This window comes from Diaporthe amygdali, assembly GCF_026229845.1.
Source record: "Diaporthe amygdali strain CAA958 chromosome Unknown NODE_4_length_2575358_cov_65_588622, whole genome shotgun sequence".
Classification (NCBI taxonomy): Eukaryota; Fungi; Ascomycota; class Sordariomycetes; order Diaporthales; family Diaporthaceae; genus Diaporthe; species Diaporthe amygdali.
The window spans coordinates 502700-529835 of NW_026517024.1; the positions used below are offsets into that span (position 1 = coordinate 502700).

At 53.2% G+C, this 27136-nt stretch overlaps 12 protein-coding genes across 12 annotated transcripts; 6 read left to right on the plus strand and 6 right to left on the minus strand.

Moving 5' to 3' along the window:
- Positions 1 to 706: 706 nt before the first annotated feature.
- J7T55_008328 (chitooligosaccharide deacetylase) lies at positions 707 to 1522 on the minus strand (the record flags this gene model as incomplete). The annotated part of the gene is made up of 1 exon (XM_053138634.1): positions 707 to 1522. The coding sequence occupies one exon, from the start codon at positions 1520 to 1522 to the stop codon at positions 707 to 709; it is 816 nt and encodes a 271-aa protein (XP_052997605.1).
- A 1187-nt stretch (positions 1523 to 2709) lies between these two features.
- On the plus strand, positions 2710 to 3819 carry J7T55_008329 (uncharacterized protein; the record flags this gene model as incomplete). The annotated part of the gene is made up of 1 exon (XM_053138635.1): positions 2710 to 3819. The coding sequence occupies one exon, from the start codon at positions 2710 to 2712 to the stop codon at positions 3817 to 3819; it is 1110 nt and encodes a 369-aa protein (XP_052997606.1).
- Positions 3820 to 4524: 705 nt separating this feature from the next.
- Positions 4525 to 6238, minus strand: J7T55_008330 (major facilitator superfamily transporter; the record flags this gene model as incomplete). Its single annotated transcript, XM_053138636.1, has 3 exons — positions 4525 to 5419; positions 5486 to 5869; positions 5958 to 6238. 3 exons carry the CDS (start codon positions 6236 to 6238, stop codon positions 4525 to 4527), a joined length of 1560 nt encoding a protein of 519 aa, XP_052997607.1.
- An 831-nt stretch (positions 6239 to 7069) lies between these two features.
- J7T55_008331 (uncharacterized protein) lies at positions 7070 to 8818 on the minus strand (the record flags this gene model as incomplete). Its single annotated transcript, XM_053138637.1, has 2 exons — positions 7070 to 7732; positions 7793 to 8818. 2 exons carry the CDS (start codon positions 8816 to 8818, stop codon positions 7070 to 7072), a joined length of 1689 nt encoding a protein of 562 aa, XP_052997608.1.
- A 973-nt stretch (positions 8819 to 9791) lies between these two features.
- On the minus strand, positions 9792 to 10652 carry J7T55_008332 (dna-directed rna polymerase ii chain rpb7; the record flags this gene model as incomplete). The annotated part of the gene is made up of 3 exons (XM_053138638.1): positions 9792 to 10202; positions 10270 to 10350; positions 10404 to 10652. The coding sequence occupies 3 exons, from the start codon at positions 10650 to 10652 to the stop codon at positions 9792 to 9794; spliced, it is 741 nt and encodes a 246-aa protein (XP_052997609.1).
- A 1197-nt stretch (positions 10653 to 11849) lies between these two features.
- J7T55_008333 (uncharacterized protein) lies at positions 11850 to 12994 on the plus strand (the record flags this gene model as incomplete). Its single annotated transcript, XM_053138639.1, has 4 exons — positions 11850 to 11915; positions 12082 to 12327; positions 12384 to 12467; positions 12533 to 12994. 4 exons carry the CDS (start codon positions 11850 to 11852, stop codon positions 12992 to 12994), a joined length of 858 nt encoding a protein of 285 aa, XP_052997610.1.
- Positions 12995 to 13868: 874 nt separating this feature from the next.
- On the minus strand, positions 13869 to 14543 carry J7T55_008334 (uncharacterized protein; the record flags this gene model as incomplete). Its single annotated transcript, XM_053138642.1, has 2 exons — positions 13869 to 14411; positions 14502 to 14543. The coding sequence occupies 2 exons, from the start codon at positions 14541 to 14543 to the stop codon at positions 13869 to 13871; spliced, it is 585 nt and encodes a 194-aa protein (XP_052997611.1).
- A 623-nt stretch (positions 14544 to 15166) lies between these two features.
- Positions 15167 to 15781, plus strand: J7T55_008335 (uncharacterized protein; the record flags this gene model as incomplete). The annotated part of the gene is made up of 2 exons (XM_053138643.1): positions 15167 to 15488; positions 15678 to 15781. The coding sequence occupies 2 exons, from the start codon at positions 15167 to 15169 to the stop codon at positions 15779 to 15781; spliced, it is 426 nt and encodes a 141-aa protein (XP_052997612.1).
- Positions 15782 to 16207: 426 nt separating this feature from the next.
- Positions 16208 to 17027, minus strand: J7T55_008336 (ubiquitin carboxyl-terminal hydrolase isozyme l3; the record flags this gene model as incomplete). Its single annotated transcript, XM_053138644.1, has 2 exons — positions 16208 to 16911; positions 16997 to 17027. The coding sequence occupies 2 exons, from the start codon at positions 17025 to 17027 to the stop codon at positions 16208 to 16210; spliced, it is 735 nt and encodes a 244-aa protein (XP_052997613.1).
- A 588-nt stretch (positions 17028 to 17615) lies between these two features.
- On the plus strand, positions 17616 to 18311 carry J7T55_008337 (uncharacterized protein; the record flags this gene model as incomplete). Its single annotated transcript, XM_053138645.1, has 3 exons — positions 17616 to 17775; positions 18021 to 18076; positions 18177 to 18311. 3 exons carry the CDS (start codon positions 17616 to 17618, stop codon positions 18309 to 18311), a joined length of 351 nt encoding a protein of 116 aa, XP_052997614.1.
- Positions 18312 to 18481: 170 nt separating this feature from the next.
- J7T55_008338 (uncharacterized protein) lies at positions 18482 to 18808 on the plus strand (the record flags this gene model as incomplete). Its single annotated transcript, XM_053138646.1, has 1 exon — positions 18482 to 18808. One exon carries the CDS (start codon positions 18482 to 18484, stop codon positions 18806 to 18808), a length of 327 nt encoding a protein of 108 aa, XP_052997615.1.
- A 3662-nt stretch (positions 18809 to 22470) lies between these two features.
- J7T55_008339 (FAD-binding domain-containing protein) lies at positions 22471 to 24135 on the plus strand (the record flags this gene model as incomplete). Its single annotated transcript, XM_053138647.1, has 3 exons — positions 22471 to 22636; positions 22705 to 23117; positions 23167 to 24135. 3 exons carry the CDS (start codon positions 22471 to 22473, stop codon positions 24133 to 24135), a joined length of 1548 nt encoding a protein of 515 aa, XP_052997616.1.
- Positions 24136 to 27136: the final 3001 nt, after the last annotated feature.

Below are 27136 nucleotides of genomic sequence, written 5' to 3' on the forward strand. Positions count from 1 at the left end.
GGACCTCCCGTGTCGTCATCGCGGACGGGACTGTTGATCAACTTGGCGAGCCAAGACACCGCAAAAAGGCCTCGTAACCTCGTAAGAACGAATCAATTTTGTCTATTGTTGTTTATCTGATGTTGCCCGTCCGGCGATGTCCTCGGTGGTCGACGAACGTGTAGACACAATTTCCAGCCTAGGATTCTGTCCACCAAGGCAGAACCGAGACCCGCCACGATCATGATGCAAGTTGACTTTAAGGCGCGGAAAAGCAAGCGAGTCAGGACGTTGATCAGATCACCAAAGCAGCCGGACAACTTGTTTTTGGACTTGCAGAGCGCACCCTGGGAGCCAGGGCAACGGTGTCGTTGTGAGCGCCACCAGCTTGAGACCAGACTGCAAGGTTGCTGAGAGTCTTTTGCAGTGTTGCAAACATTGGCACAGTAATGAACCATGGAGTATCTGTGTATGTGCGATAACTCCCATCAACCGGTACTCGGCCTCTTTGACGTAGCAAGCGGACCCAAAAATGGCAGATACACAATTTACCTCGCAGTTACCAATACTCCGCCGAGCCATCCCACGCCGTAGTAACACGATCTCAAGTGATCCTCATCGCCCTGTCTCTAAAACTTGAAAGGTTCATCTCTATGCCAGTACGCCCACAATATGCCTGTTAGTCCCAGTGCTATGCACACACGCTCATGCTGCCGGTCTGTTCAAATCATTCGCTGGCCGCCTCCAGCAACTCCGAGACGGTGACAATCCGGTACCCCCTCCGCCTCAGCTCGGGCAGCACCTGCCTCAACATGGGTATCGTCCAGCTCCTCCGATCATGGCATACGATAATCCCTCCGTTGCGCGCCATGCTCAATATATGCCAGGCGTTCAGCCGCCAGTGGGGGATCTGCGGGTCGTGGGGGTATATGCTCCCCAGCACGAGGCGGTAGCCCAGGCGCGAGACCATGGCGCGCATGTCGGTGCTGAACAGGCCGCTGCCGGGGCGGAAGTACTGGTGCTTGGGGGCCCCGGCGGCGACGCCGGCGTCGGCGTAGGCCTGGCGGATCAGGCCCTGGACCTTGTCGATCTGGTCCTCGAGGGTGCCGAGGTCGAGGGCGCGCGCGGCCTCGTCGTGCATGGCGTGGTTGCCCAGCTCGTTGCCGGCGGCCACGACCTCGCGCAGGACCTCCTCGCGGCCCTCGACCTGCCCGCCGATAACGAACATGGTCGCGTGCGCGTCGTTGTCCCGCAGCAGCTGCACGATCTCCCGCGTGTACTCGGACGGCGCGTCGTCGATCGTCAGCGCGATCACCTTGCCCCCGTCGCCGTCGCGCGGCAGTGTTGACACCTCCCACAGGACGTCGGGCCAGCGGTGCTGGAAGTAGCGGATGAGGAGGCGGGGCGGGCGGTAGATGGCGTAGAATGGCGCGAGGAGCAGCACGCACAGCAGGAAGAGGTAGAAGAGGGTCGCCATCCTGTTTCGCCGGGCGCGGCGCTTCACCTTGGACGGGAGGCGGAAGAGCGCAGAGAACCGGATCATATCATCGGAGAGAAGGGGGCGAGGGACCGGGGCTTTGGAATCGGACGAGCTTGGGATGGCGGCGACGGTGTGGAGAATTAGCGAATGGATAGGAGCCGAGGCTTCATCTGTGTGGGAGAGGGCGCATTGGAGTGTCAATGCTGCTGCATGAGGACAAATTTGCGGCGAGGACAGGTGCAAGTGGATTGGCGAGGACGAGCATGACGAGATGCCAAATTGACATTGCCTTGCACAAGGAGTCGTCGTCTGGACCCGGGCGGGATGGTCAGTGCGCCCCCAAGTACCGAATTCCAGGGTCTACGGTACAGTACAACGTGGAGCCGGGGGTCCTCTTACCGGGCTCCCGACCACCTGGCCGCCCAGAAAATACTGGGCCGTGTATCTCCTCAAATGCTCGCTTAGTGGGTCACAAGTAGACGCGTGTGTGAACATATTAAGGGGCATTCGCCTACATACCGAGTAGGAGTGGTAATTAATGCCTACTCTTACTCTTTTTCCAAAACAGGCAGACCATTCTCTGTACAATGAAGTGCATAAGCTGGAACTTTTATGCCTGGATGCAAGGTCCGTCGAGTCGACGAGCCAATAGCGACATGTGCATTTGAACAACGTCTTCCGAGGCACCAATATATCACCGATGATGCAAAGCTCAAGATTCAGCATTAGTACGTCGTGTTGCGGAGGACTTCTGCCGTGCTTCAATGAAACAGCCTTGAAAGCTCTCATCTAGGGTCCTTTATCGACGACTAGCCCGGAAGAAGTATATCTGAGCCCGATCGATCATGGCCAGTATAAGGTGCTCGCTTTGAGCTGAAAGGCATCGTGTGCAAGTGCTCACACCAACTTCTTCACGATACTGTGACGGGGTCGCGTAGAGCTGTGATAAAAGTGTATTTGATGGCATGACAATTTGCCGATCAGACTCCCACAGAATTCACTTGTCGGCATACTTGAGCAACGAGTATATCTAGTGTTTTCGACGGTATTGAAAATGTGTAGAGACCCATCAAGTCCTTCCAAGGGCCGGATTCCTGCTCGTCAACCGCGCCGCCTGGTCCCCAGGAGGGTTAGGCGTGCCCCGACCTTGAGGGGCAGCTACCCTGGCCCAATCTCTCATCATCTCTCACTTACACTCAACCCCGACCCAGGCAGTCTGATATCAAAAGAATGATCCTGGCTCATACAAGATGAGCGACTTGCCAAAATTACCATTAGAGCTCATCTTCAGCATCATCGCCAGCCTGCTGGGTGATCCGCGAACCATCCACAATCCGTCTCACTCATCCACCAAGGCCCTCCTTTCATTCACCCTTGTCTGCCGAGCGACATACTCAGTGGCCACCAACTACCTCCGCGAGCAGTGTTTATACATAGACAATGACAGGCGCCTGCGCGGCCTGATTCACACGGTCGAATCCACCAAGCACAGGATCCAGGGCTACAACAGCACTGGCACAGATATCCCCAAGTCGCTGTCGATTCAGCCAGGCAGCAGCCTACGGCCCATAACAAACCTGTACCTCTCCCCATTTGGTTCAAGCATCGACGACCAGCCGAAAGCAATATGGATCCGCGAGCTCTTCTGCCTCATCCATCCCACGCTGCGCCGCCTCGTCGTCGACATCCCCCTGCGGAGCCTCTACCCGGCGGATGACCACCTCAACGTGCGCAAGACGCTCAGGGAGGCCTTTAGCCTGCTCACCGAGATCGAGGAGTTCGTGAGCGTGCAAGATGAGTTGTACCTGGATATCCTGGAACCCGAGTGGCGAACTGAGAAGGAGACTTCGGTGTGGACCCTGTGGCCGAAACTGAAGAGGCTTGCGCTGTACAATGTAGACGCGGATGAGAGGTTCTGGAAGTCTGTGGAGGGGATGCGAGAGTTGGACACGGTGGTGCTGACTCGAGCAGATGGGCTTGAGAGCACTTGCATGAAGAGCGAATATTTTGGAAGTGCAATTGGGAGCGTTGCCGGCGATGATACTGGGAACGCGGCTGGTGAGGAGTCGGCACCACCGAGGCCGCTAAAGGTGGTGATTGTCAACATCGCGAACAATCAGCCGAGCTACCTGGCAGGCAGGTGGAAGTGGGACAAGGTCGATCCGAACAACCTTATGAGGGTCATGACGTACGACGTCCCTACATCATTTTACGGCGATGAGGACCCTATCTATCTTTGTCAACACTGGGTGAAAGTGGCAGCTTTAAGGGGTGATATTTGGGAATGGGAAGGTGATCTAGTGAAAGGAGGACCGCGAGATGGGTCGGGCAATGCTCTGGTTTTTGAGTTAGAGGCATGAGCGCTGCATTGGGCTGCTATATCGCCCTGTATAGAGACGTGATTGACTCCAGTCTTGCTGGGCGCAACTGTCTATTAACAGAGAACATTCAGTGAAATGGCGTAGAATTGTCGTTTACTACCATAGGGCGATCGGTGTGACGGCACGGAGTTTCTTGACATATGCTGATGGCTCTGTCATGTCCCGGGGCATGGGGCCACTTGTCGGGTTTCAATAAGGTCTTCTAACTAACGATGACATCGTCTCTGAAGAAGATTGAAAAGTTTCGTACGACGGAGTGGAACTAGTATGTTGGTGGACGTGACGGTGTATTTCCTAGCTCGGCCTTTTTAGCATGTATCGTGGCAGGGACTGACATGGGAAGGCGAAGACCAAGCGCGTCAGGCGAACAGTATTCAGCGGTAACACAATGCGCGTGGAATGTTCCAAGATTGATATAGCGCGCTATCGAAAGGTGCAGTATATTTCTGTATTGGACCAGTTGTATAAGCCAAAGAACATAGACTCGATCTTTCTATCCCGAAAACCTTATAGTACCTATAGATCGGCAGCCATTGTGAGCCAGCCATTGTGAGCCGGCCATTGTACGTCTAGATCTATCATCGTGGCCATCCCAGGGCTAACAGAAGAGCTCTCTGTAGCAGATTGTTTCTAAGTATTCCGTTTTCCAACTCACGACACCATCATTAGAGGCCCCACAAGACATTAATTGAGAGCAGTCTCATACCGACTCCTTGCTCTTATAGTCTCCCCAAACTTGAATAGTGCCCAAGGTACCGGGAGCAATGCCACTGCGATGAAGCCCAACAGACTGGTGGCCCATCCGACCCCGAGATTCTGGTACATTTGCACCGTGAAAAGGGGGAATGCGCCGGCCAGCCCGTACCTCGCCAGACTATTCGCGCTCATGGCGCTGGCCACAGTGGTCCCGTGAAAAGTGTCCACCATGTATTGCGTGGTTGATACGAACAGACAGATATTTCCCCACGCAAAAGGCATGATCGCTACGACCGGACTCGCCCACGAGATGCCAGGTCTCGCCGTCCAGCCAAACCAGAAAATCCCCACAGGGACCAGTACGCTGCCTATCATCGCCGGGAGGAGGCGATACTCGGGCGGGACCTGGTGTGGAGGGTGTCTAGCCGCCTGCGGCCTGTAGAAGCACACGTCGCAAACGACGATTGTAACGAACCCAACGAGGCAGCCGACGACGATGCTGATATATACCAGCCCCACCTCTTCAATCCCGAAGTGGTAAATCTTGCCGAAGACATAGGGGACGGAGGCGAAGAAGCAGAAGAGGGTGGCGAACTCGCAGGCGACGTATAGGCAGATGAAGGCGATAATGGGCTCGGTGAAGAGCATGTGGACTGGCCGAAGCAGTGCGACGGTGACGAACAACTTGATCTGGGCGACGACTGATGGAGACGGAGGCAAGGGAATTTTCAGCTTCTTTGCCTTTCTGCGCCGAAGTACGGGTGCGTAGGTCTCGCGGCCCCATACAACACCGATTATCATAGCTTGAACGTAGAAGAACAGCATAGTCCACTGTGTCCAGCGCCATCCTTTCCTGTTCACGACAAAGGCACCGATCAAAGGGCTAGGTCTGCAAGTCAGCAAAGTGACCAGCCTATATGAATGATGAATCTGAGGAGGGAGGACTTACGCTATGCCCGGGCCGAGGAAAGGCGTCAATATAAATATAGCCGACGGCAGACCCCTCTCCATCGGCCTGAAAACATCGTTAAGCAAGCCAGCCGACACAGCTAGGCAAGGTGCGAAACAAAATCCAGCTAGGAAGCGCAGTATACAGAGTCCCGCAAAACTGTGAACGAGTCCACAGCCGAGGGTGAAAAAGGCGCCGAGCGTGCACAGGAATGTGTAGGTTGAATAGCGGCCGACGGTCTCGGACAAGGGGCCACCGAGCACAGGACCAAGGGCCAGGGCGAAGACATACAGCGACAACGGGACTATTGATTGCGTTATGCTGACGCCGAACTCCTGCTGGAGCTGTGTTGTCGCGGGCGACATTATCGAAGTCCCCAGAGACCTGGAGAAGCGGGCGATGTTAGAAAATATGTGAAGGCTTCTAGCCCTAGATACAAGTTGGCAAGGAAATTATATGGGAGATTCCTTACGCTAGGAATGCAAAGGACGCACACATAGCAACTTGTGACCATTTCTTTGCTGTGCCCCAGTTGTACGGATTCTCTGGGTCCTGCTCCCAATCTGAAGCGTCCGAGTCGGACGCGAGGGCCTTCTCATTAGGGGTGATGCCCCCGTTTTCCATCCTCTCAACAGTGGCATCGGTATCTGTAGCAAAACCAGACACGGTATTTTCATCATCTGAAGGCACTGGTCCCCCCAAGGCACTGTCATTGGACTTCTCGGGGTCGAATTTCGTGGATGCTTTCTCCATCGTTGAACACGAAGACACAAGGGATGACTGAAATTTCAAGGAGAGCAATTAGAAAATATAATAATTGAATAAGCAAGAAACGTCCTGCCCGGTGTCGCAGCCCTGCAGCTCGATATATGGGTACATGAGATCTCATGTCGCACTTGGACCTGGCTATCTGATATATACTGCCACAGCCTAGTTTGATTTTGTGATCAACCCGCTAGTGGACCCAACTTGTCGGACCTTGAATCGCATGGCTTACAGGGCTGCTCTCAACACTTTGACGGAATCTATGTGCAAGGGCTCTCAGGGGCTAGACTCGATCGAGGCAGACATCTGGTGTTACGGCACCAGATAGCCATGTTATGTGCCTGTCTGTCTAGGGCATCCTGCGTCGGAGGTAGGAATGCACGATTCCTGCGCCTGATGCGTCGAGAAGAGATGATAATGTTGGCGATCAGCGAAAGAGTAGCGCATTAGGAATTGAGCGGCTACGGGAGTTGAGTAATCAAAAGCGATGGCAGTGATTAGCCGCGGCTCGAGAAAAAGCAACTCTTCCTCTTTGGGAATTGTCCCAACGGTAGACTGTCGTGGGCTTTCGCGCCCTTTGCAAGATCACTACAAGGATCACGCCGACGTTGCGATTCTTGGCCACATTGAATCCGCCAGCGCTCACAATAGTCTTGCACTTATTTCAAGGGAACCTCGGGCGGCCTTCCAGATCCCAGATAATTTCGTTTGATTCATAATCCCGAGAGACATACTCGGTCTGCTGTACCTAATTTTCTCTCTGTCGCTTTGGTTTCTTTCTCAATTCGACGTAATCCCTCGCTAGGACAGCTAGCCCTATCAGGACTTCGAGAAGCAAAACGCCAGTCTCCGCAAAGTACCTACAACACCCAGGGAGGGAGCCGTTTCCGCTTTCTCCTCGAGTGGCTCTTCCTCCTGAGCGCCGTCATAACAAAGCAGTTTCGCTTTCTCGGAATCCTCAGAGGACGAGCGTGCGTGATACATGGGCAGGACACCCCGTGGCTGGGCTCCAGGGCCGAGGAATATTCTCGCCCATTTCAGCCACCATATCGTGCTATGAGCTGGTGTGTACGAAGGGCACTCGGGGATCTCATCTTCGGCGTATAGTTCCATTTCTTGGATGTCGACGCTGGCTATTTCCTCCATCCTATCCGCTATCCTGCTCTTCTGGGCGTAACCCACAGCTTGCCCAGAGCGGTACTCGCGACGCTGCCTTGCCCTGAGCCAGAAGGTTTCGAGGTCTATGAGGTAGTGGGAAGCTCCGCTCGGCTCAGTGACGATGATTTGAGGACCGCGGTTGGTGTCATCCGGCTCGCCCCAGAATTGCCAGCTGCATTGCGGTAGGGACTTGGGGCCTCTGACTCGCCGGCGGTTGGCACTAGCCCGGCAATTTCCACGGATCCGAGGGCCCTGGCGGCCCTGGACTTCCCTCGATTGTCGAATGAGTTGCCTTTCTCTTTGTATGCTATCTGCCGCAAGCTCCTAGAGCGGCTGTTGCGGTGAGTTCGCCTGGTACGTTTGGGCGAGGGATCTATACCACACGTCTAAAGTCGACGTGTCGCAGATGAACTCCTTACGCGGCGTGGCTAGTAGCCAGCGATGAGAGTCGCCGTTGAGCTCCGGGCCTGGGTAGGCACCGTCAGGGAAAGCTGCGGCGTCCTGGAGCGTAAACTCCGCCAGAAATTTCTGTATTCTTGGCGGCAATTTCGCCCGGTCGATGTGATTCCACCCTGATTCTGGGTTGCTGACAGCCATGATTCCATGTTCGTCACTGTCTATAGCGGGAAGATGCCTGGCCTTTTGGATGCACGTGGGGACGTCCTCGAACAGCTGGAAGATTCTTTCCAATTCCGCGCCGCCTGCTTCTGCTTCCGCGCCCACATCCTCGTCGTCGCTGCTGTCGCTTTCGGAAGCGTCCGAGTCGGTGGTGTTGAAAGATTGTGGGTTCTCATTATTCTCCTCGTTTCTGTCGGCCATATCACTGTGACGGTCTGTGTTGTTTTGCGTATCGAATGGTCTGGCTTCGGTTGATGACTCGGAAAAGTGAGCACCGGACCCTGATGGAAGAGACGAGTCCTCGGCCCGCGCTATATCGCGAGCTTCGTCCTGGCCGAAGCCACGGGCCCCATCGGCAGCCGCGTTGGAGGCGTTATCAGGTCTTCTGGCAGCAAGATCATCTGAAAGTGAGTACTGTTGGGACGAAGTCGTCGGCGCTCTGGAATTCTCAACGTGGCTTGGGGCCTCGACGCGTCTACTAGACCGGCGACGCTCAGAATACCCAGTAACGTGAAGCTCCCACCTTCCATCAGCATCAGGCTCCTCAAAAATATGCGGCTCGCCGTACCTATCGTCCTCGTTCGCAATGTGGACGATCTCGTCGATTCGCTCCATAACGGCAACACGCCTTTGCCAATAGGGCACTCTGTACGAAGGGCGGGAACGGCGGTGTCGCATCAGGGCCTCCTTGAGGGCTCGGAAGCCTTGAGTTAGATTGTTGGTCGAAAAGAGGGCCACGGTGCCCGGAGAAGACGCATTGGTGCTGGACCCTGCTGTCCCTGCGGAGACCATAGGTTGTTGTGAGTTCGAATTTTGCTCGGATCCGTCCATGGTATTTCATGTGCAGATGCCGGTTTCCTGGCTGTAATGATCGTAACCGGATGGGTGCCAAAGCGTGGGGGAGAGCGAATGAAGAAAAGACTGACGGTATTGATGGGATACTCGATTGAGATAAGCGAATGGCGATCATTGGAACATACAAGCTCCCCGCGAATGAATGAATATAAGGAACATAGCGACGGGTTTTGAACCAGGACATTGGAAAGAAAACAAGCGCCAGATCGAGCTGGGGAAAGAAGGACCGGATGGTCACTAGAGGGCGCCGGACTGCGGACGCCAGAAACACCGCTCGAATCCAAAAGTTCGGGAGGTGATCATGAGGCTGCTCAGGCACATAAGGCACCAGAGTAGCACCTGCGGTCGCAGAACAAGTGATTCCTTCAGTTAGGCACCGTTCATCCCCACATGAAATCAGTCCAGCATATAAGCAGCACATTCCTAACAGAACAGATGACAAGCCCGGGATCATATAAATAATGTTGTTCGTCATGCTTAAAGTTTTCAGTGCTCATACTAGATCAATACTGAGCAGATAGGCAACGGGTCTTGGCGCCCAAGTCTCAGTGTGTCTTCACACCGGTCTTCAAGAAACTACTCTGGTCAGCTTCGAGGTAATAGAAGAAGAGTTTCTCTGCTGTTCTCATCCAGTGAATATATGCTAGAAATGAGGGGCTACTACTCATATGGCTTTTCACTACGCTGGAGCGGCCATGCCCCAGTCGTTTTGCACATTTTCTCTGTGCTCCATAAGCCTTTATCTCCTTCTTTTGGGGATCGTCACCATCCAGGGTCTTGAACCACCTCCGGCATACGAACCTGTCGACGCATCGGCTCTGGAGTAGAGCCACGCATAACGACCAGAACCAGCATTACCTAGACCACAGACACACATTTGCTCGGGGAACTTCATTCACTTTTGCTGAGCTCACAAGCCAGAGCGAATGCTGCCCGAGTGCACCGCAGCCGCCCAGCTCATCTGCGAACAGGTTTGGGCTATTAGAAATGCCACGAATTTCGGCTTGAGCTTCTGGCCCAGTTCCGTGACTTTGGAGCGCATCCACAAGATCTTTTCCAGACGCTCATTACGAGGGAATTTAGTCTTGTAGAGGTCTGTAGACTTCATCAGCAAGCAGTTAGAGGCCAAGTGAAATAATCCATTGTCGTACCCAAGATAATCCTCGTTGATGCTACCAATAGCCCTGATCTCGCCAACCTCGTTCCTGATACCGGCGATCTTGACGCGAACGTGGGAGCCGCTCTCGATTGTCAAGCCTTCGTGATCGGTGAACTGGGGCGGGGTCGCGTTCGCGTCATATTTGCAGGTCTTGGGCATCAACTAAAGCAGGGGTCAGCCTGAAGGAAAGTCCAAACAAAGAGGCCCCTCATGGCGCAGCGGTACGTACGAAGTTCGACACGAACAGCTGCAGCGGGCCAGCCTGGCAGAAGAAGCCGTGAGGATTGACGGAGAACACCACGGCATCAACCTTGAGCTTGGTTAGCACATGATCGTAGCCATGCGCAGCGCTTTTTACCCTACCGTCTCGCCCCTAAAGGGAGCCCACACGACCGCGCGATAGCCGACCGTGAATTCTGCCAGCCCACTTCCAGGCAGGATGCGTCCCTCCGAGATATCGAATGTGTCCATGATGGTGATGATGAAGTAGTTGCCTGCGCATGTGCCTTCGACATCCTTCAGCAGCTTTGTGGTGACCAGCTCGTGCATGTTTCGGCCGAAGTAGGAAGGGTGCAGCGTGACATGACGCGTGAGGTTGTGCAGGAAAAACATCTTTTCTCGAAATTCTGTTTTTTCTTCGGGAGTTGGTCGCAAGGGTTGGGCTTGAGATGGGACGGCGCAAGTGTCGCAACCTCGAGATGGTAGAGCCGTCTGTGATTGACCGCTCGCAAGGGCTGGTCGCAGCCGCGAAATGGGTGTCGCGTCAGGTCGAAATCAAAGGGGTTCGATCGAAGGGTATCGCGGGAAGCTGTTGAGTCGCAGGAGTGCTCTGAACTGATGAAAAGTGTCGGCTGGCAAGTTTTGCGCCCAAGGACCTTGGAGGCAAGCTGCTGGTCGTGGAACGTATCGAGACCGCCTTCGGCAACAAGGCAGATCCAAGAAGGTAAAGAACGGTGATCCCCCCAAAATTGGGTCCCCGGGATGAGGAGGCTGTTTTCGCAGGAGTGGCTCGTCTTTGGGCGGAGACTGAGCAAGTCGACAAGGAGGAGAGGGCGGCGAGGGAGAGGGAAAGGGCTGATGGGAACCACGGATTAGGAATGCGATTCGAAGGACTTGGAAGGCTTGACGTCCACTTCCAAAAGCCGTCCGAGCTTGTACCACAAGCGGCAGGGGTGCAGGGCCCACCTTCAAAGCGCAAGCACGCGCCAGTTCCACAGTGCCGAAGTCTACGTGAGAGAAGCACTATCGATGCGACATAGAGTTTCCTTTGCATTCTGCCTTGTTCACTAGCAGACTTCGTTACCTCACCCAGACCCCCACAAATTGAGGCTCAAGAGCTCTATGCTTGGCAGGTCCAAATCACTGTCAATCGGGACAGGCCACATGGGGACGATCGCTTTACCTACTTGAGTACCAAGGTACCGATAGACTGCATGTACATGAACAGGGTTCTGCACACAATGGTCGAGTATAGCTCTGTACATGCCTCATTGTGAGAGGGCTGCTTGCACCCGGGAGGGAAGCGGTGTCACAAGTCAGCATGATGTTCCCTACTGTGGTCTCAAGATCTGCCGCGTCTGTAATGTCACGGGGCTTCCCTTCAAGATGCGATTCGGTCGTGTGTACTTCGTAGGTACATGTACAACGTCTGGACTCGAACCTAGCTGGGTTTGACGGGGTGTTTGGGGTAGCTCCCCAAGTTTTGCAACCTGGCAAGCTCTGGCCCGAGGTCAAGATTTCGAGATGACAGTAGATTGGTAAAGGGCTTCACCTGCCTGGAGGAGACACCCGAGGTCCCATCAAACAAGCATGGACGGCAGCACGGCTGGGTGCAAACATGACAAGGGCGGGACCCACCTGGGCACCGATCCACGGGTGCGCGAGGGCGACGAGGGGTCCGCGGCTTCCTGGCCAGTGCACTCCCGCAGCGGAAAACCAGGCCTGTGGACCTCTTACCGGCTGCAGTTGGCCCCCGTTCCCGAGGCACCTCACCAACAATGCAACTTACTATCAGGAGACGTCAGACGATTCCCTCGCGTAGCAAACCTTCGCGACTACTCCGCCCAACAATTCCCGACATCAGGTCCCCACCCTTCCCTATAAGAATAAGTCGCCAGTTCCCAACCTTGACGCGACTGCGCTTGGCGTTCATCTTTCCAGCCGCAACCTCCGACGACTTGCGATCATCCCTTGTCTGCCCAATCACCGTGTTGTCTCACTGAGCTCTGCTTTTGCCAACAGCGCCGACGCCAACATGTCTCTTGACTTGGAGCGCCACTTGGTCTTTGTGAGCGTCGACGAACCATTCAATGCCAGCGAACACGAGCTAATGTGCCTCTACAGTACGGCTCCTACCACAATAATGTCGTCAACATCGGGATACACATGTGCTGCGTGCCAATCATACTGATGACGAGCTTCCTGCTGGTACGCCCGCCCTTCATTATCAACTCCAGCCACGCGATCATGCTGACGTCTCGGATGCGAATCAGGCTGCGAATTCCGGCGTCCTACTCCAACTGCCGCCGTCCCTCTCGCTCGAGTACCTTCCCTTGAACATGTGCACGATCGGAGGCATTATCTGGGGCGGATTCTACGTCCTGATGGAGCCGGTAACCGGCAGCCTGCTCTGCGCTATCTGCTTGGGAATGGCCGCGGCGGACAACTACTTCTACTCCGTCGATGCGAAAACGTCGACGATGATCGCAGGAGGTATCTTCGCCGTGGCATGGATCCTGCAGTTCGTGGGCCATGGAAAGTTCGAGGGCCGCGCTCCGGCTCTGCTCGACAACCTCATGCAAGCGCTGCTTCTTGCGCCGCTTTTTGTCTGGCTGGAGCTGCTGTTCTACTTTGGCTACCGGAAGGAGCTCAAGGAACGCGTTGACAAGCAAGTCGAGAAGAACATCGCGAAGTTCAGGGCTGAGCGGGCGGATAAGAATGGAAAGGCACAATAGGTGCTGTAGATGTCGAATCCAGACGCGATCTTATCACCATTTTTGCCCCCGATGCCAGTCGCTGCAGTACAATCCATCGCACGCGGCATGCTCCATCATACGATGGAGGTGATGAGATAGCATGGGACACCACAGAACAGTCAGCAAGATGTTGGTTGTCAGCACCCAAATTGCAGTATGGCCCGCGATTACCCGAACTTTTCTCAGGCAGCTCGGTCGACCGCTGCCCGAATCCACAACCCACGCTCACTGTAATGTGCCTTAAGGTTTCACAAAGTCTTGCGGGGACAAGGGCAGAACTCTGCTTTGACCCCAAACGCCGAGTTGGATCTACATGGCAGTGTTCCAAGCCGCCCCGCCATCCCACAGTTACACAAGCCCAAATGTCAATATCGCTCAAGGAGTTGATTCCACTAGTTGGACCCGGCTCAGTCCTCCAGCTGCTTTCATAGCGGCATGGAATGTTTTTTGTTAGGTTCATGTGAAGGGATATTACGCTTCTGCACTCGGTCTAGCACTGTCTCCTGCATGAGAAAGAGCCACATTCAATATTACGGTTCCAGTGGGCGCCTACTTTGGCACGATGACACAAGATGCAATCAGAACTCATCTAGCCCCTTCAGCCACGCTTTGTTTGCATGCAAGGGAGATGAGTGAGAAAGGGTTCACGGAGAAAAACAATCAAATAATCAGAAAATCGCTACGGACTGATATGAAAAGAGTGAATTAAAGAAAGAAGATATCTCACAGGATACCCGAATTCAAAAAGGAAGTGATGGGACGGAAGCTTCTCGGAAGCTTCTCTGCCTGTTCCCGTCTGAACATATGACAAAGGAAATGTTGTGGTAGATAACCACTGTGGTTTTTCTCCAGTTTACCTTCTACGTGAGGAGGTGTATGGGAGTTTCTCTGTGATGTTAAGCAGCGAGACCTCGGATTCCCTAGGAGAGTTTCCAGGACTCGTGCCAAGATAAGCATAAATTTCCCTCTCGAGGGAGGACTGCGATGCGGTCGACGCACGACGGCGGTGGGTCTGGGGCTCGCTTCTGAGCGCGGGATGAATGTCGCTTTGGTCCGCTGGGCTTACAGCAGTTCTCAGTGCCGGAGTGGTGTCGCCTAGGTGTGTTGGCCTCGCGTCTGCTTGTTGCCCGTGCGCTTGTGGAGGACTGCGCTGCTGCTGCGGCGTCTTCTTGCGGATGTTTAACGGCGCGGGATATAGGCTGCTTTCGCTGCTGTCGTTAATGACTGGCACCGGCGGAGCTTGGGACCTGTTTTGCTTAGCCTTAGCGAGAGTACGTGTACGGATTTCGTCCACACTACTGTTGCTGGGAGCGAACAAGCGATTCTGCCGGTTCGACTCGACTTTGCCAGCCTGGCGAAGATTTTTCTTGACTTGTGCTTCAGCTCTCTTGCGCGTCTTTGAATTCGGAGGTGTTAGTGGTGCTGTTCTGGGTTTTAAGTATCTGTCCCCCGCAAGAACGGGAGCAACGGGCCGGGGTGGAATTACTTCCTGGTAATGCCTTCTCGATTTCCCTTCTGTGAAGCACATGATGATGATGAATCAGATGAAAGTCGAAAACCTTTCGTGCCCCTGGCCAGAGCCAGAGGCAGGGCTCTCCAGATTTATATATTCCAGACATAGCGGGACGACCTGCTCAATAAACAAAAGAGAAGCAGGCGGTATAATGGATAATTTACTCGACGCGGCTCGGGGCTTTTGATCTCGGCATGTCCTTACGACCGTGTCCCTCAACAATCGTTTTGTTCAAAAGCTCCATGAAGGGCCTAGACCGCCACCTGCCGGCCCTTTCATACTCGTCTCTTGTGTAAGGAACAGTGGCATTGTCATGATATAATAACGGCTGAGTCGCGAATTGGAACAGTCCCGGATATAAAATCACAGATGATTTCGTCCTGGCCGAAGTGTTCCCGACTACCTCACGCATCAAACTACAATTGAGCCAGCTCAACTGCAGTGTGAATTTTCGCGCTGCATCTAGTCTTCCGAAGAGACAAGAGACCAAGAATATCTGACTTTCGACCGTAGTGAGTCGTTTGACCACCATGCCTAGCTGGTGGAACCCTTTCAACCGCACAAGGCGGCGGCAGCAGTCTTTAGGGTACCAGCTTCCAAGGTCCCAGTTTCCAAGATGCGCCCCGCCTGCTCGCGGAATGGAAGAAACTCTTTTGGCAGCCTCTTCGAGTGACAACTCGGGTGCGGTTGCTGCGCTTCGACAAGTCATTCAGGCGAATAGCCCTCACAGGCTTTCAAGCCAGACTGTGGAGTGGGTGCTCGGCACACGGGCATCGGGCGTCTCTGCAGATTCTGAGGACTATATCCGGAATCCGTACACAGACCTAGGTAGCCGTCCACCCAAGAGAAAGAATGAATCTGTGAAATCAGAATCACCCGTTGCCGTCTCTCCGCCACAGAGCGTCAACTCCGTCGGCGACGAAGACCTTGAGGTCATCAGCCCTGACGAAGGTGACCAAGGTGAGGAGACCCATAATCTACTGCGCGACCCGTTTGGAACATTGCTCCATATCACTGCAGCAGCAACTCTCGCATCGGGACCTCGAGGCCGTCTGTATATTACTTCAGGGCCGCCCCCTGCTGACCAGATGGGACACGCCCCTCAGGCAAGTAGTCAGCTTCGGCCCCTGCTAACACCCAGTACGCCAGCTCCACCGGCTCTTACCCGGCCTCGGGCTGCTAGCAGTCCCGTCCGCGGGGATCGAAGCCAGAGCAGCGGCTCTATGGTAATGCGGTCTGTCCGTACATGGTAGGTAAGTCATCGCAGAGCAATTGTACTCGGATGTCTTTGATTTCCTTTGTATTTGCTGTGCGGTATGGTAGTGTCAGAATTAAAGGTGATGAATAAAAAGAAAATAAAAAAAATTGGAACATTTCTAAAAACAGCAATAATTAGTCAAGGCTTGTGGGATTGTTAAATTCTAAGTTCACGGGAAAAGGAGTCTCATGCGGCAGTGTTAGCTGCATGAGAGCAGTTCGTCACGAATGTGCTGCATGTCACTAGATGGAAGAGTTCGTGGGCGAGTGCCAATGGGAAAGACAGATCAAGGCGGGACACTTGGTTGGCATGTGTGGAAACGTTTGGATGAAAAAAGTGAATGCATCAGCACTACGTGCTAGCGGTTTTGCTGGCTGCCTAGGAACCACTCAAGGTCAAAAATAGCCTACCAAGGGTGAAATCACGAAGACTTGGGTGCAAGAGCAGTAACACTAAAGCGGAGGTCTTCGATGCCTGCAGCCTGCACCAGCTTGATCACCCTCTTGATCCCAAGCTCCAGAGCTCTGGGGCTCAAGACATCCTCATCCTCACCAAGAGCGCCTCTGTTGATTGGTCCCTTCCTCGAACCCTCCAGCTCCCAGAGGTGGCCGCCCTCCTTGACGAATGAGACGAAGTGCTGTCCGGCGTGACGAGTGTCCTCGGCCGGTGGCGCAGCAGTATCACCGATACTGACAACGGACTTGTGGGCTGCCTCAAAGGGCTCGCTGTCGTAGAGCATCTGGGCGCGATCCGTCATGTTCAGCGGAATGGCATCGCGCCGGATCTTCTCAAAGTCGCTGCCTGGGAGGATGTGGTTCTTTGCTGGACCGTTGATGACAGAGTGTAGAAGGCCAATTGAGCCGCAGGCGTTTCCGATGGTCTGCTGGAACCATACGACGGGCTCTTTTTCACCGAAGCCGGCGTAGTCGTCTTGGGTCGCGTCCTCGGCCTTGCGCTCGTCATCCCACGGCTTGGTGAGGGGGATGATGACAAGAAGGGCATGGGCTGGCCTTGGAATGTGGGACAGGAGCTCAGGCTCGTCGAGGGAGTAAACATCGTAGAACTCCAATTCGTCCGAGAGGCCGAGCTTAGTCTTGAGGGCGTTCATGACCTCAGGGTTGTTCTCTACATGAGTGGGTTAGGGACACCGGGCTGTACGGCGGGGGCTGATGCTTGCGGCGCCTGCTGTGCAATGGTCTGACGGGCTTACCCAAGATTGTCCAGCATTTTCGGTCCGCCATCGTGGAGAGGCTGAGATTCAAGGCTGGATGCCAAAGCACCTGACGGTTCTTGGTAGGTCTGATGTGAGATTCAGGCGGAGGTTCAGCGCTCAGCGTTGGGCGTTCAGTGTTTGAAGTCCAGGCAGGTCAGGGTCAGGTTAGTGTGAGTTCTCACATTCAGGCAGATGGGCTTGGTGGGAGTTAGCTTAGGTAGTATACCCAGCAAGTTAGCAGGCACCAGCGGCTTGACGTTGACGTGGGCAGTGACACAAGCAAACTAGGTTTGGGTTAGGTTAGGTGCGACCTGCTCACACAACGTCAGACCCCAGCCCTGTCAAAGGACCCCGTGGGCCGGCAGATTCTCCTTGGCAACCCGCTCTTGCGGGCTAGCACGCCCTGCTCACCCAATCATCTTATACCAATTTGGTCGAAAAGCGGGTCCACCTGGGGTAGGGCGCTGTGGGCGCTGTGGGCGCTGCCCTCCATCCTGCTGTGCTTCGCTGCACCAGACAAACAACGCCAACCCTAAATCCTTTTACCAGCGTCTGAGCCACCAGCAGCACCAGCAGCAGCAGCCACCACCCAAGCCAGCACTGCATTTCCGACGCAATGCCGACTTCCACGTCTACAATTCACAAATCAGATGATTCCCAGCGCTTACTTGAGTCCTTGGCTTCGCCGAAATGCGCCCGGATAAGCCGAGTGGATCAACAGCCGCAAAATAAGCTTATCGACTTGGCTCCTAACCGACATCTCCCATTCAAAGTCGGTTGGTTACATCCACCCCCAAGAACTATCGTTCCTTGCACAAGCAATCGCGGCAGGCTCCTTTACAAGATGATCGATTTTCTTGAACTCACATGTATCTTGAAACTACGACATTGCGAGAGCAAGCATTGTGTCGTCAGCTGTAGTCATGTTTCCCTCTATTCAGAGCTTTTCCCCGCTCTTCAATGTTGCTGACTCCTGGTAAGACTGTAATGCCCGAAAACCGTATTCTAACGAATATCTCAGGGCTCACTCAGGTGCTCGAGCTGATTGTCGTACTCGAATCGTACCACTGGCTGGAGGTGATCCCACGCCACGTCGTTCTCTGTCTGACTACTTTCAACCCACGGGGTTTTACACCACAGGGAACTCAGCCTCTTCAGCTGATACCGGCTCTCGTAGATCTCTCAAGACTATGACGGCTCACAAGGCGTTGCACGAAGGCGGTCACCGCCCGGTCGCATTGAGCCCGAGCGGCCGACCACATGGAGGCTGGACACCAGAGCACAGAAGCCTCATAATTACTACATCCATTAATGAGATGATATCGCACTTATCCAAGTATAAAATGGGCGATAGATCCTCGACTCATGACAGAAGTTGAAAGAATCATCCGCACCAACATCTTCACACAAAGCAAATCTCTCACTTCATCTACACTACACATCGTCCATTTCAGGATCCAACACTTTTGTAACCATTTCAAAATGAAGTTCACCACTGCAGCTGCTACCCTCTTTGCTGGCCTCGCCGCCGCAGCGCCGTCAACCAAGGCTGCCCGCTCCGAATACGTGCACCTTACTTTCTGGGCCGCCGCCGACAACACTGTAACCTACGACGTGCCCATTGACGGATCATCGACCACCATCTACAGCGAGCTTTCCTTCACCTCCATCTCCGCGGACTCCCCCGGAAACACAGTCTGCCACAGCTACGGCGTCGATGGCTCTGACACTGTGCTGTACGGAAGCGCCTCTGATGTCCCTATTGGACCTCCTCAGGAGCAGACCTATGCTACCTGCCAGTACCTTTAAAGGCACAAAGTCGACATCAGGAGAGGTGTGGGGAATGAGACTGGTGGCTTTGATGGACTTTTTATCGGTCCGAAATTTTCTTTTATCGGCTTGAAGTTACGCACTTGGCGGCTTCGAGCATTACAACACTCAAATCTACAACGAGAAACAAGAGAACTCAAGAGATATAGAGCTGGGCGGCTTCCAGGGATTGGTATTATGACATACACACACTTCTAGAACTTTTTTCAGAGACTCTCCTTAATATATTATTTTTATCACGGATCTTTCGCCCATGTACGAATGAAAACTATTTGAACGTTAATTTGGGCCTATGAGAGTCTATCAGAGGAAATAAAGCTGGAAACGTATTCACGTAAATCAGCCAAGGGCGTTTCACTCTGACACAGAATCACCATTGAGACCTGTCGGAGATATGGTGACAATAATGTGAGAGATTCTGTTGTCGACTGTAACTCGTATTTCTCGCTCATTTCCATTCATGACTTGGCAATCTTTTCATGTTAGTGTCATTGAGACAACTAATCAAGTGCGGGTATAATCTTTTCAGTCCATTTCGTTCCACGGATTCTTTGTCCAATAAGCTTCCTTGCTTGAATTAGTACTGGTGTCCTGCTGGGCTATGGATGGCCTTCAGCACAAGGACACGGCCAGCAACAGAAACACTCCGGTAGCGTTCAATTGAGATGGAAGAGGTGCGAGATTGGAATGCTGTAAGCTGTTGATGATGTTGGAACAATTTCAAAAACCAGATACGCTGCCCCTTCTTTGGCGTCTCCATCCAGACGGGGATACAGCGGGTGACTATGTCCAGATAGCAGACTCACCTGTGTACTTGGTCGACACACTGTCATCTTGGCGAGTTCCAGACCTGTCGTATAAAAGACTTCAACGGAGCTGTCTACGTAGACGAATTTGCCACCATTAAAATACTAATGGAAGGTAGTGGGGGAATCGGACCAGCAGTATCTACTAGGAGCATATTGACTGAAAGAGCGGGCTGCCGGACAAGGTCTGAGCACCGACAGTTGATCCCATATTTAGAGGCCCGAGGTTTCCGGAAACGCCAATCTCTATACTATGTAGTGCTAGCCATTTGCGCGCTAGTTCGCGCGTGGCTGTGATTGTGTAGTCGTTGAGTCGGCAGGTTCGGCATATATCGCACCAGGCTTGGCGAGAATGCGGGCCGACGATTCTTTTTTGGTAAACACTGTGAACATGCGACGACAAGAAATGTGGATAGAGTGCCCCCGGGCTGGTTACTGATGAATAAAGAGAACCCGGCTAAGCTCACTGACAACGCCCACTTGACCCACGGCCCTCGCTCCATGGCTAGCCGACGGTAGAAAAAGAAACGTCTCCTTGAAAGCTTCACCATTTCCATCATTCGTGGGGAGACACTCTTCAACAACCAATCTGGCAGCTTCCCTTAGATTGTCAAGGTCTGCAAGGCATGGACGATGTACCAGGATATCTACTACTCTTTGTTCATTGAGGGAACAACCATTGGTTTTCCACTCAACAGTACTCGTCGGGTACTGTTGTCTTGCAAATGTGACTAGAGTCTTGTCAAAATCTCTCCATCCGAGTGACTTGCATTGACTTCGGCTGACTTGTCCGTACCCGTTCGCGAGAGGCTGCTCATAGGCGAAGTGAGCAAGAAATTTGCTTCGCTATCGACATCGTTACTAATTTAGCTGAGACTTTGAAAGCACCAATGTTCAGAATATATTGCTCTTCGATTTTCCAGGTATTTATACTTGCTGCCAATTCAGGTCAATTTACTTGCGTGTCTCATGGCAATCATGGTCAACTTCTAGCATAATGTCATGACTGCTGAGGGAAGGAGCGCGTTAATACTCGTTGACAAGCGTAACTCGAGAAATCCCCTATTGAGGGACAAATACCTGACTCAATCAGTCTAAAACCCGAAGTCGAGAGCTGCAAATATTGCTGTTTCCACTGAGCGATGCCGGTGGGCATCCGACTCGGGGCCCGATCCTGTCGCATACCGATCCTTATTTCCAGCACGGTGCCTGGGCCGTCACCCCTGCAACACACCACTATCACAAGGAGCTGGGGTATTTTCAAGGATTAGGACCAGAAGCTATGAATTTGTAATGAGGAGGGACAGCATAGCCCGGCAGACCAAGCGCCAAATCAAGGGTCCAATCTTGACATGCGAAAACGACAGATAATCTTGGCCCAAGAGGCGCTATGACTGATCTTGTCGCATATAGCACAGTTGTCGAGTAAATACACAAATGGGATAACTTCGAGCCTTTAGGGTATGCAGGGAGGCCGAGAAAAATACGGCCCGCTCATTTCGTTGTGTTGTCTTGAACCTGCAATGCCTCGAGGCGCATAAGAACAACGGGGAAGTGGTGGACAGAGAAACTCGATTATGGGAAGCATCTTTTTCATCCTTGGAACGAGAAAACAGCGGGGCTGGATACAGATGACTTACGGCATCGAGACGATAATGGATAACGATGATTATCTCCATCGGGGATCCACTCGGGCCATTGACTTTCCCTTCACTGCAGGCTTATGAGGACATCTCCTGGCCTTGGCCGCCGTCTTATGCAAGGCACCATGAACGCATGTCACTTCGTTGGCATTGTGGGGTCCGCGGGAACTCCATGCATGAGTTCGAATTCGGACCTCTATTTCCAACCCGCATATGCCGAGCCGATTTTGGAGTTGGCGAGAGATGGAGACTAGGTATTGGGCGGTGCTGAACCGAGGACGCGTCGCGACCGAAAGCTGTTTCTCTCGAAGGAAGCGATGCTCGGGTTTTTAGGAGCAATGTGGTTGGCATGTGATCGTGAGCGACAATTTTCTAGCGTTGATCAACAGAATGCGTTCGGATTCGTATGGGGCGCTGCCTGCGTGTGGTGCATGTTCACCGCCGCGGACCGAATTAGCGGTATCCCATAGATAGAGTCATCGTCATAGCCACTCGCGCTGTGCGTCGTTATCTCACCGCGTTGACGCTTGCACTGTTGGCATCTATTCCGACATTCTCTATGTGGTTCCCATTGCGGCATATAGTCGTGGTTCTTGGGGAGTGGAGCGAGGGTGATCATCTGTGAATCCAAATACGAGTGCGAGAGCGACCCTGATCTGCGATAGAAGTGGGGCGGAGCTGGTGGTATAATCCAGTCATTATGCTTGACCCCAATTGGGGACCCTAAGATCTAGACCCGAAAACGACTATTGTGAGCGACTAAAGTCGTGCGGATGAAACAACACAAATCGAACGGGGTTAACTAGTCCGCAGCTAGGAGCACAGTTCATCGACGGCAACAGTACGAGTACGATACTACATCTCCGTTGCAGGAACAAACATATTATGGGCTACATCAGGAACAAGACACTACTTGACCCTCGGCCTCGAAAGGCTTAGCTGGATATTCCACGAAATACGTATTGGCGAGCACTTCAGCCTTGCTGCCCTCGCGTACCCTGGAAACCGAGCGAACTAGTGGCCAATATGCACGTCACCTGGAATATCAAAATAGTAATGGATGCAGAGTGACGAGGGTTGAATCCTCATTGTGATCAGCGGTAATATATAATGCTGAGTGCTGCTACGTGAAGTCGTCTGCCATCACCTTACCCACCACATCCACAGGTCTTCCAACATCATTCGTTCCATCATGAGTGTGTTTCGCGCCCTCTTTCTTTCTGCGTCCGCCGCATGTATTGTAGCAGCAAACGCGCCACAGCTTTCGGATCCCTCTCAAACATGCGCGCTTCTGAAGCAAGCCCACCCGAATACTACGTTGCTGCCCGAAGACGCGGGGTACAAAGCCGAAAATGAAGGTATACACATCCAAGGGAAAACCCGAAGAATTCACAATGCTGTCTGTCCATCAGCTTATCGTGCTTAGGATCATGGTCGTCCGCTGCTTGGCTTAGTCCTGCCTGCGTTGTTACGCCAGCGTGTGCAACCGAACTCTCCTCGATCATCAAAACTCTTGTGAAGACATCCACCCGCTTCTCCATGCGCGGAGGTGGTCACATGCCCATCGCGGATGCTGCAAACATCAATTCTACCGGCGTTCTTATCTCCAGTAGCAACCTCAAGACGCTTCAACTATCTGAAGACAAGGAGACTATGTCCATAGGTCCTGGCCCGCGTTGGGGAGATGTTTTCGAGTACATGGATGGCTCAAACTTGACCATCGTTGGAGGACGTCTAGCACCCGTCGGCGTTCCAGGTCTATTGCTTGGAGGAGGCATAAGCTACTACAGCTACAACCTGGGTCTCGGAGCCTCAAATGGGAAGATCAAGGCTTATGAGGTATGACCTTCTCGCACTTCTGTGCAATATAAATTAACCCCAAGTACAGGCGGTCCTCGCAAACGGTACAATCGTCACCGTTACAGCCGACAACGAATATTCTGATCTCCACTGGGCCCTTGCTGGTGGTGGAAACTCTTTCGCCTTGATCACGCGCTTCGATCTCCAGACCTTCTATGCACCGACACCTCTCGTAGCGAACGCGGTGTACGGCGATACCAACGAGACTCGTGATGCGTACATCGACGCCCTCGTCAATTTCGCCAACAACGGTGACCAAGATACCGGCGCTGCTGTCACACCCGTTGCCCGCTGGGGCCCCAACTACACGGCCCCTTCTTACGAATCAACTCTCTTCTTCAATGGCACGACTGCGCCGACCTCCGGTCCCTTCGCCGAATTTTACTCCGGGACTACGTTGAAGGCAATCAATGACTCCTCAACCCTCCAGCCAACAACCCTCGCCCAGATCTCCAAAGCTATGCGGCCAGCCTTCGCGCCCGGTGGCGCGGGATACGGCTTCAGGCAAAAGTTCCGCGTTGTCCCGATCAAGGCAACCACGGAGGCGGCCAGGATCGTGCACGACAACTTCTTCAACTCGCTCGCCGCCAACGGCCTCGCGAACCGCGCCCCAGGCTTCTTCACCGGCCTCGCGTTCAACGCCGTCACCCCCACGATGGCGCGTCAGTCGGCCGGCATGCCCCAGAATGTTCCACAGGAGCCTGCATTTTGGGTCGAGCAGTCGGTGTCTTGGTCTGATGCTGCCAACGACGCCGAGATCGAGGAGTGGCTGGTCAGCGCGGACGCTGCCATGGACGAGGCGTTGCAGAAGATAAATGGCACGAGTCAGTATTTGTACCTCAACGACGCGGACGCTGGGCAGGCGGTCTTTGAGAGCTATGGCAAGGAGAGCGTGGACAGGCTCAAGGAGATCAGGGAGAAGTATGACCCCAACAAGGTCTACACTGAACTGATGCCTGGAGGCTTCAAGGTCGATGCTGTTGAGGACATGGAATGATTTCATTGCTACCAGGCCAGATTACTGTACATTGCTCTTTGCCTACGCAAATATTCGATTCTACTTCAAGGGACTTCGAACCTCCCTTATTTTTACACCTCTTTTTCCTTCAGAAGATAGGCATTACATATTTTATGTATAAAATCGAGCACGATTTCGGATCATTGCCCTCCTACATATCCCTCTCCCGACGATTTCCCTCCCTCAAGTCTTCTGGTTTCCCTATCCTTACTTGGCAAGATTAAGTAAACTAGAAGAGGCAAAGAGGGAAAAAATACAAATAACTAGAGCCTTTAAGTCAAAGGGCCTTCACTAAGCTGACATAGTACTCCCCCCCAAAAAGCCTGTGTCATGGATCTGTACCGCCTCGCCGTTACTGAAAAGAATCGATACTAGTCATGACATTAAAACCCTGCTCCTCAAAGTCTTTGAAGTAGTTGAAATAGGCTCTCCAGAGTTTAGCCCCACATTAAGAGGCTGCAAACTCAAAGCGGAACTCTATATGTAGCATTACATCACCGATTCCGAGTCCAACGTGTAGTGATTCCGACTGCACAAGAGATCCAAAATGTACACACAATTGCAATTAGCCTTGGTTATTTGGCCTGGCAGGATTACTGATTCTGGAATGACTGCAGACAAAATTGAGTAATAACTTAGAAAGTCCTTAAAGATCATATATCTGTAAGCTATCATTCTATCGTATCTCGATCACGGGTTCAGGGCTACGACTCGCAAACTCTAAAAAGCTCGGAACATTCCGCTGCTGCCGTCAGGTCTGGTACTATTGTATCATTGTTAATATATCACTCTAAGTCAAACATGTGTTGATGCACATGTACAGTCTTCCCATACAGCTAAGAGATGTAATTTATTAAGCACGCCTGCCTGAATACGCCTACCTCACGTAGGATATCGAGTATGGATTTTGCAAGCCAATCGATCTCTTGGCGTAATGAACGATTCTTGTGAGAGTCGGTCAAGAGATGGTTATCCACATATTTCAGAAGGATACTTGCCGTTTCAGGCGGCTGTTGAAAATTATCCATGAGAGGCCGAAGGTGTGGCATACGGTCTTGGTGGCGTTTCAGAATGTGCGCTCCACTTCGAATGTGGTCATGCAGCAAATTTCTCAGTCAGAAGTGGCCGGAGCGTAACTGCCTGGCCAGAAACACAATGGTATTAGAAGTGCAGCGGTTGAGCCCCATTGAAGATGTGATACCAAGTTTTGCGAGCTTTGTTTCTGATTGTCGCATGTCTTCGAGGCAGTAGCTATCCGCTGCCAACTGTGGAGAAACAGAGATAGCAGGGGTTACCCAGACTCCCTGCAGAGTCCCCCAAGTCCCCCAAGTTCCCCCATCCATGCGTCGATTCTCAGGTCCACATGCTACCTCTGCCTACCGCCGCTGTAACAGTAAAATGCATCCTCCTCAACAAGCATACTACTACTCGGGCACCATAAATCATTCCAGGGTCTGTGATTCGACACTTGATGGATACGAGCTCATGACCTCAGGCCCGCCGGTATTGGTCAATTTGAGAGGAGTCCTTCCTCCCCAGGCCCATGAATTGTGTCAGGTGAGTCCAGCTTTTCACTCACCGGACTCACTCTGAAACGACCGCCTGCATGCGCGCACTCAACAGAAAAATTGAGGCTCTGCGGAGCGGAGGAACCTTGGGCCAGCGAAGATGCTGCCGTGACTGGATGGCGAAATACGAGATCCACATCAAACATCAAAATTGCCCAATGTCGAGCGAGCCACGAACGCGCCAACAAGCAGTGGGCGGGCGAGTGACGTCTTCGCAGGTCTGTTCACCCGGTCACACCGCCTGCTCCTTGCATGTGCTGCTGACTGACTGACTGACTGACTGACTGGCAGGCTGGGCTGGCAGGCTGGCAACTCGGCTGCGCATTGATCGGGACCGATCGACAAAACAACGGCAGGCCGGGGCGCAGCCAAGTCCACAGTAGATGCAGCAGAAATGTACCGCAGCATCTACTGTGAAATTGGCTGCCAGCCTGACACCCTTCTAGCGTGCTTCTCGAAGGCGATCGGCGGCCGATCCCTATTGTCATGGTGCGCTGGGATCAGACCAACTCATCCTTGCCCGCTTCCTTCCTTCGCCCAGGCTTTGAAGGGAGAGACACCGCGCCAGCCTGCCCGTGCCTGAGGATGCTGACCGCCAACAAAGACGGCAGCGAACCGCGGGTGCGTCAATTATTTGACTCCTTGTAAGGATGCTCGCCTCCTCCACGGCAATCATTCCTCGATCGTGCTTGCCCCCGCTCCCCAAGGCTGATCCTGCCTCCGCCCCCAAGTTTGGCAGTATGCATTAGTTTCGTGAATGTGATTTCCCTCAACGGACAGGGTTGTTTTGATCGTGGATGCTGATGCTTCTTGCCGCGTTGGACTGCTGAGGATCATTACGCGGCCAGTACTGCAACTTACCGCAAGACACCGCTCAACCAAGGTCCTCATCCGACACGTTTGTGGAGCAGTACATGCTCATTCCAGCCTGCCAGGCCTGCCCGAGAGACCAACAATGACCATTGCGGACTTTTAATCCGAAAGGTTCTACTTGATGAAAAATTGCGTGTCAGCATGGCTTGTACGGCGGGACTTCATGTGCTGGTTCCACTGTGGCATAGACATGCTAGTGAAAGCAGCCACGTACCGTTCCGAACCGTATCTGACCGTGAGGTGCCGTGTAGTGTACGTATCCCATGCCGCTCAGCAGTTTAAGCTCCCTTGGACCCGCTCTTTAACCTGCCTGCCTGCCCCTGTCCCTGTTCCTGCCCCTGCCCTACCCGCTCTTCGCCGCAGGCTCCAGCGGTTTGCATAATGGACGCTACTGTCTTCTTCCCTTGCCGGCTTTGTTCTTTGTTTCAACAGCAGTCCAAATCCACCTCAGTCGCCAATTGCCCCCCGTAAGCCACGGAATTTGCCATGTCCCCACGCAGTAAACAGGTATCGTCGCCTTCGCCTGCGTGCCGCATGCA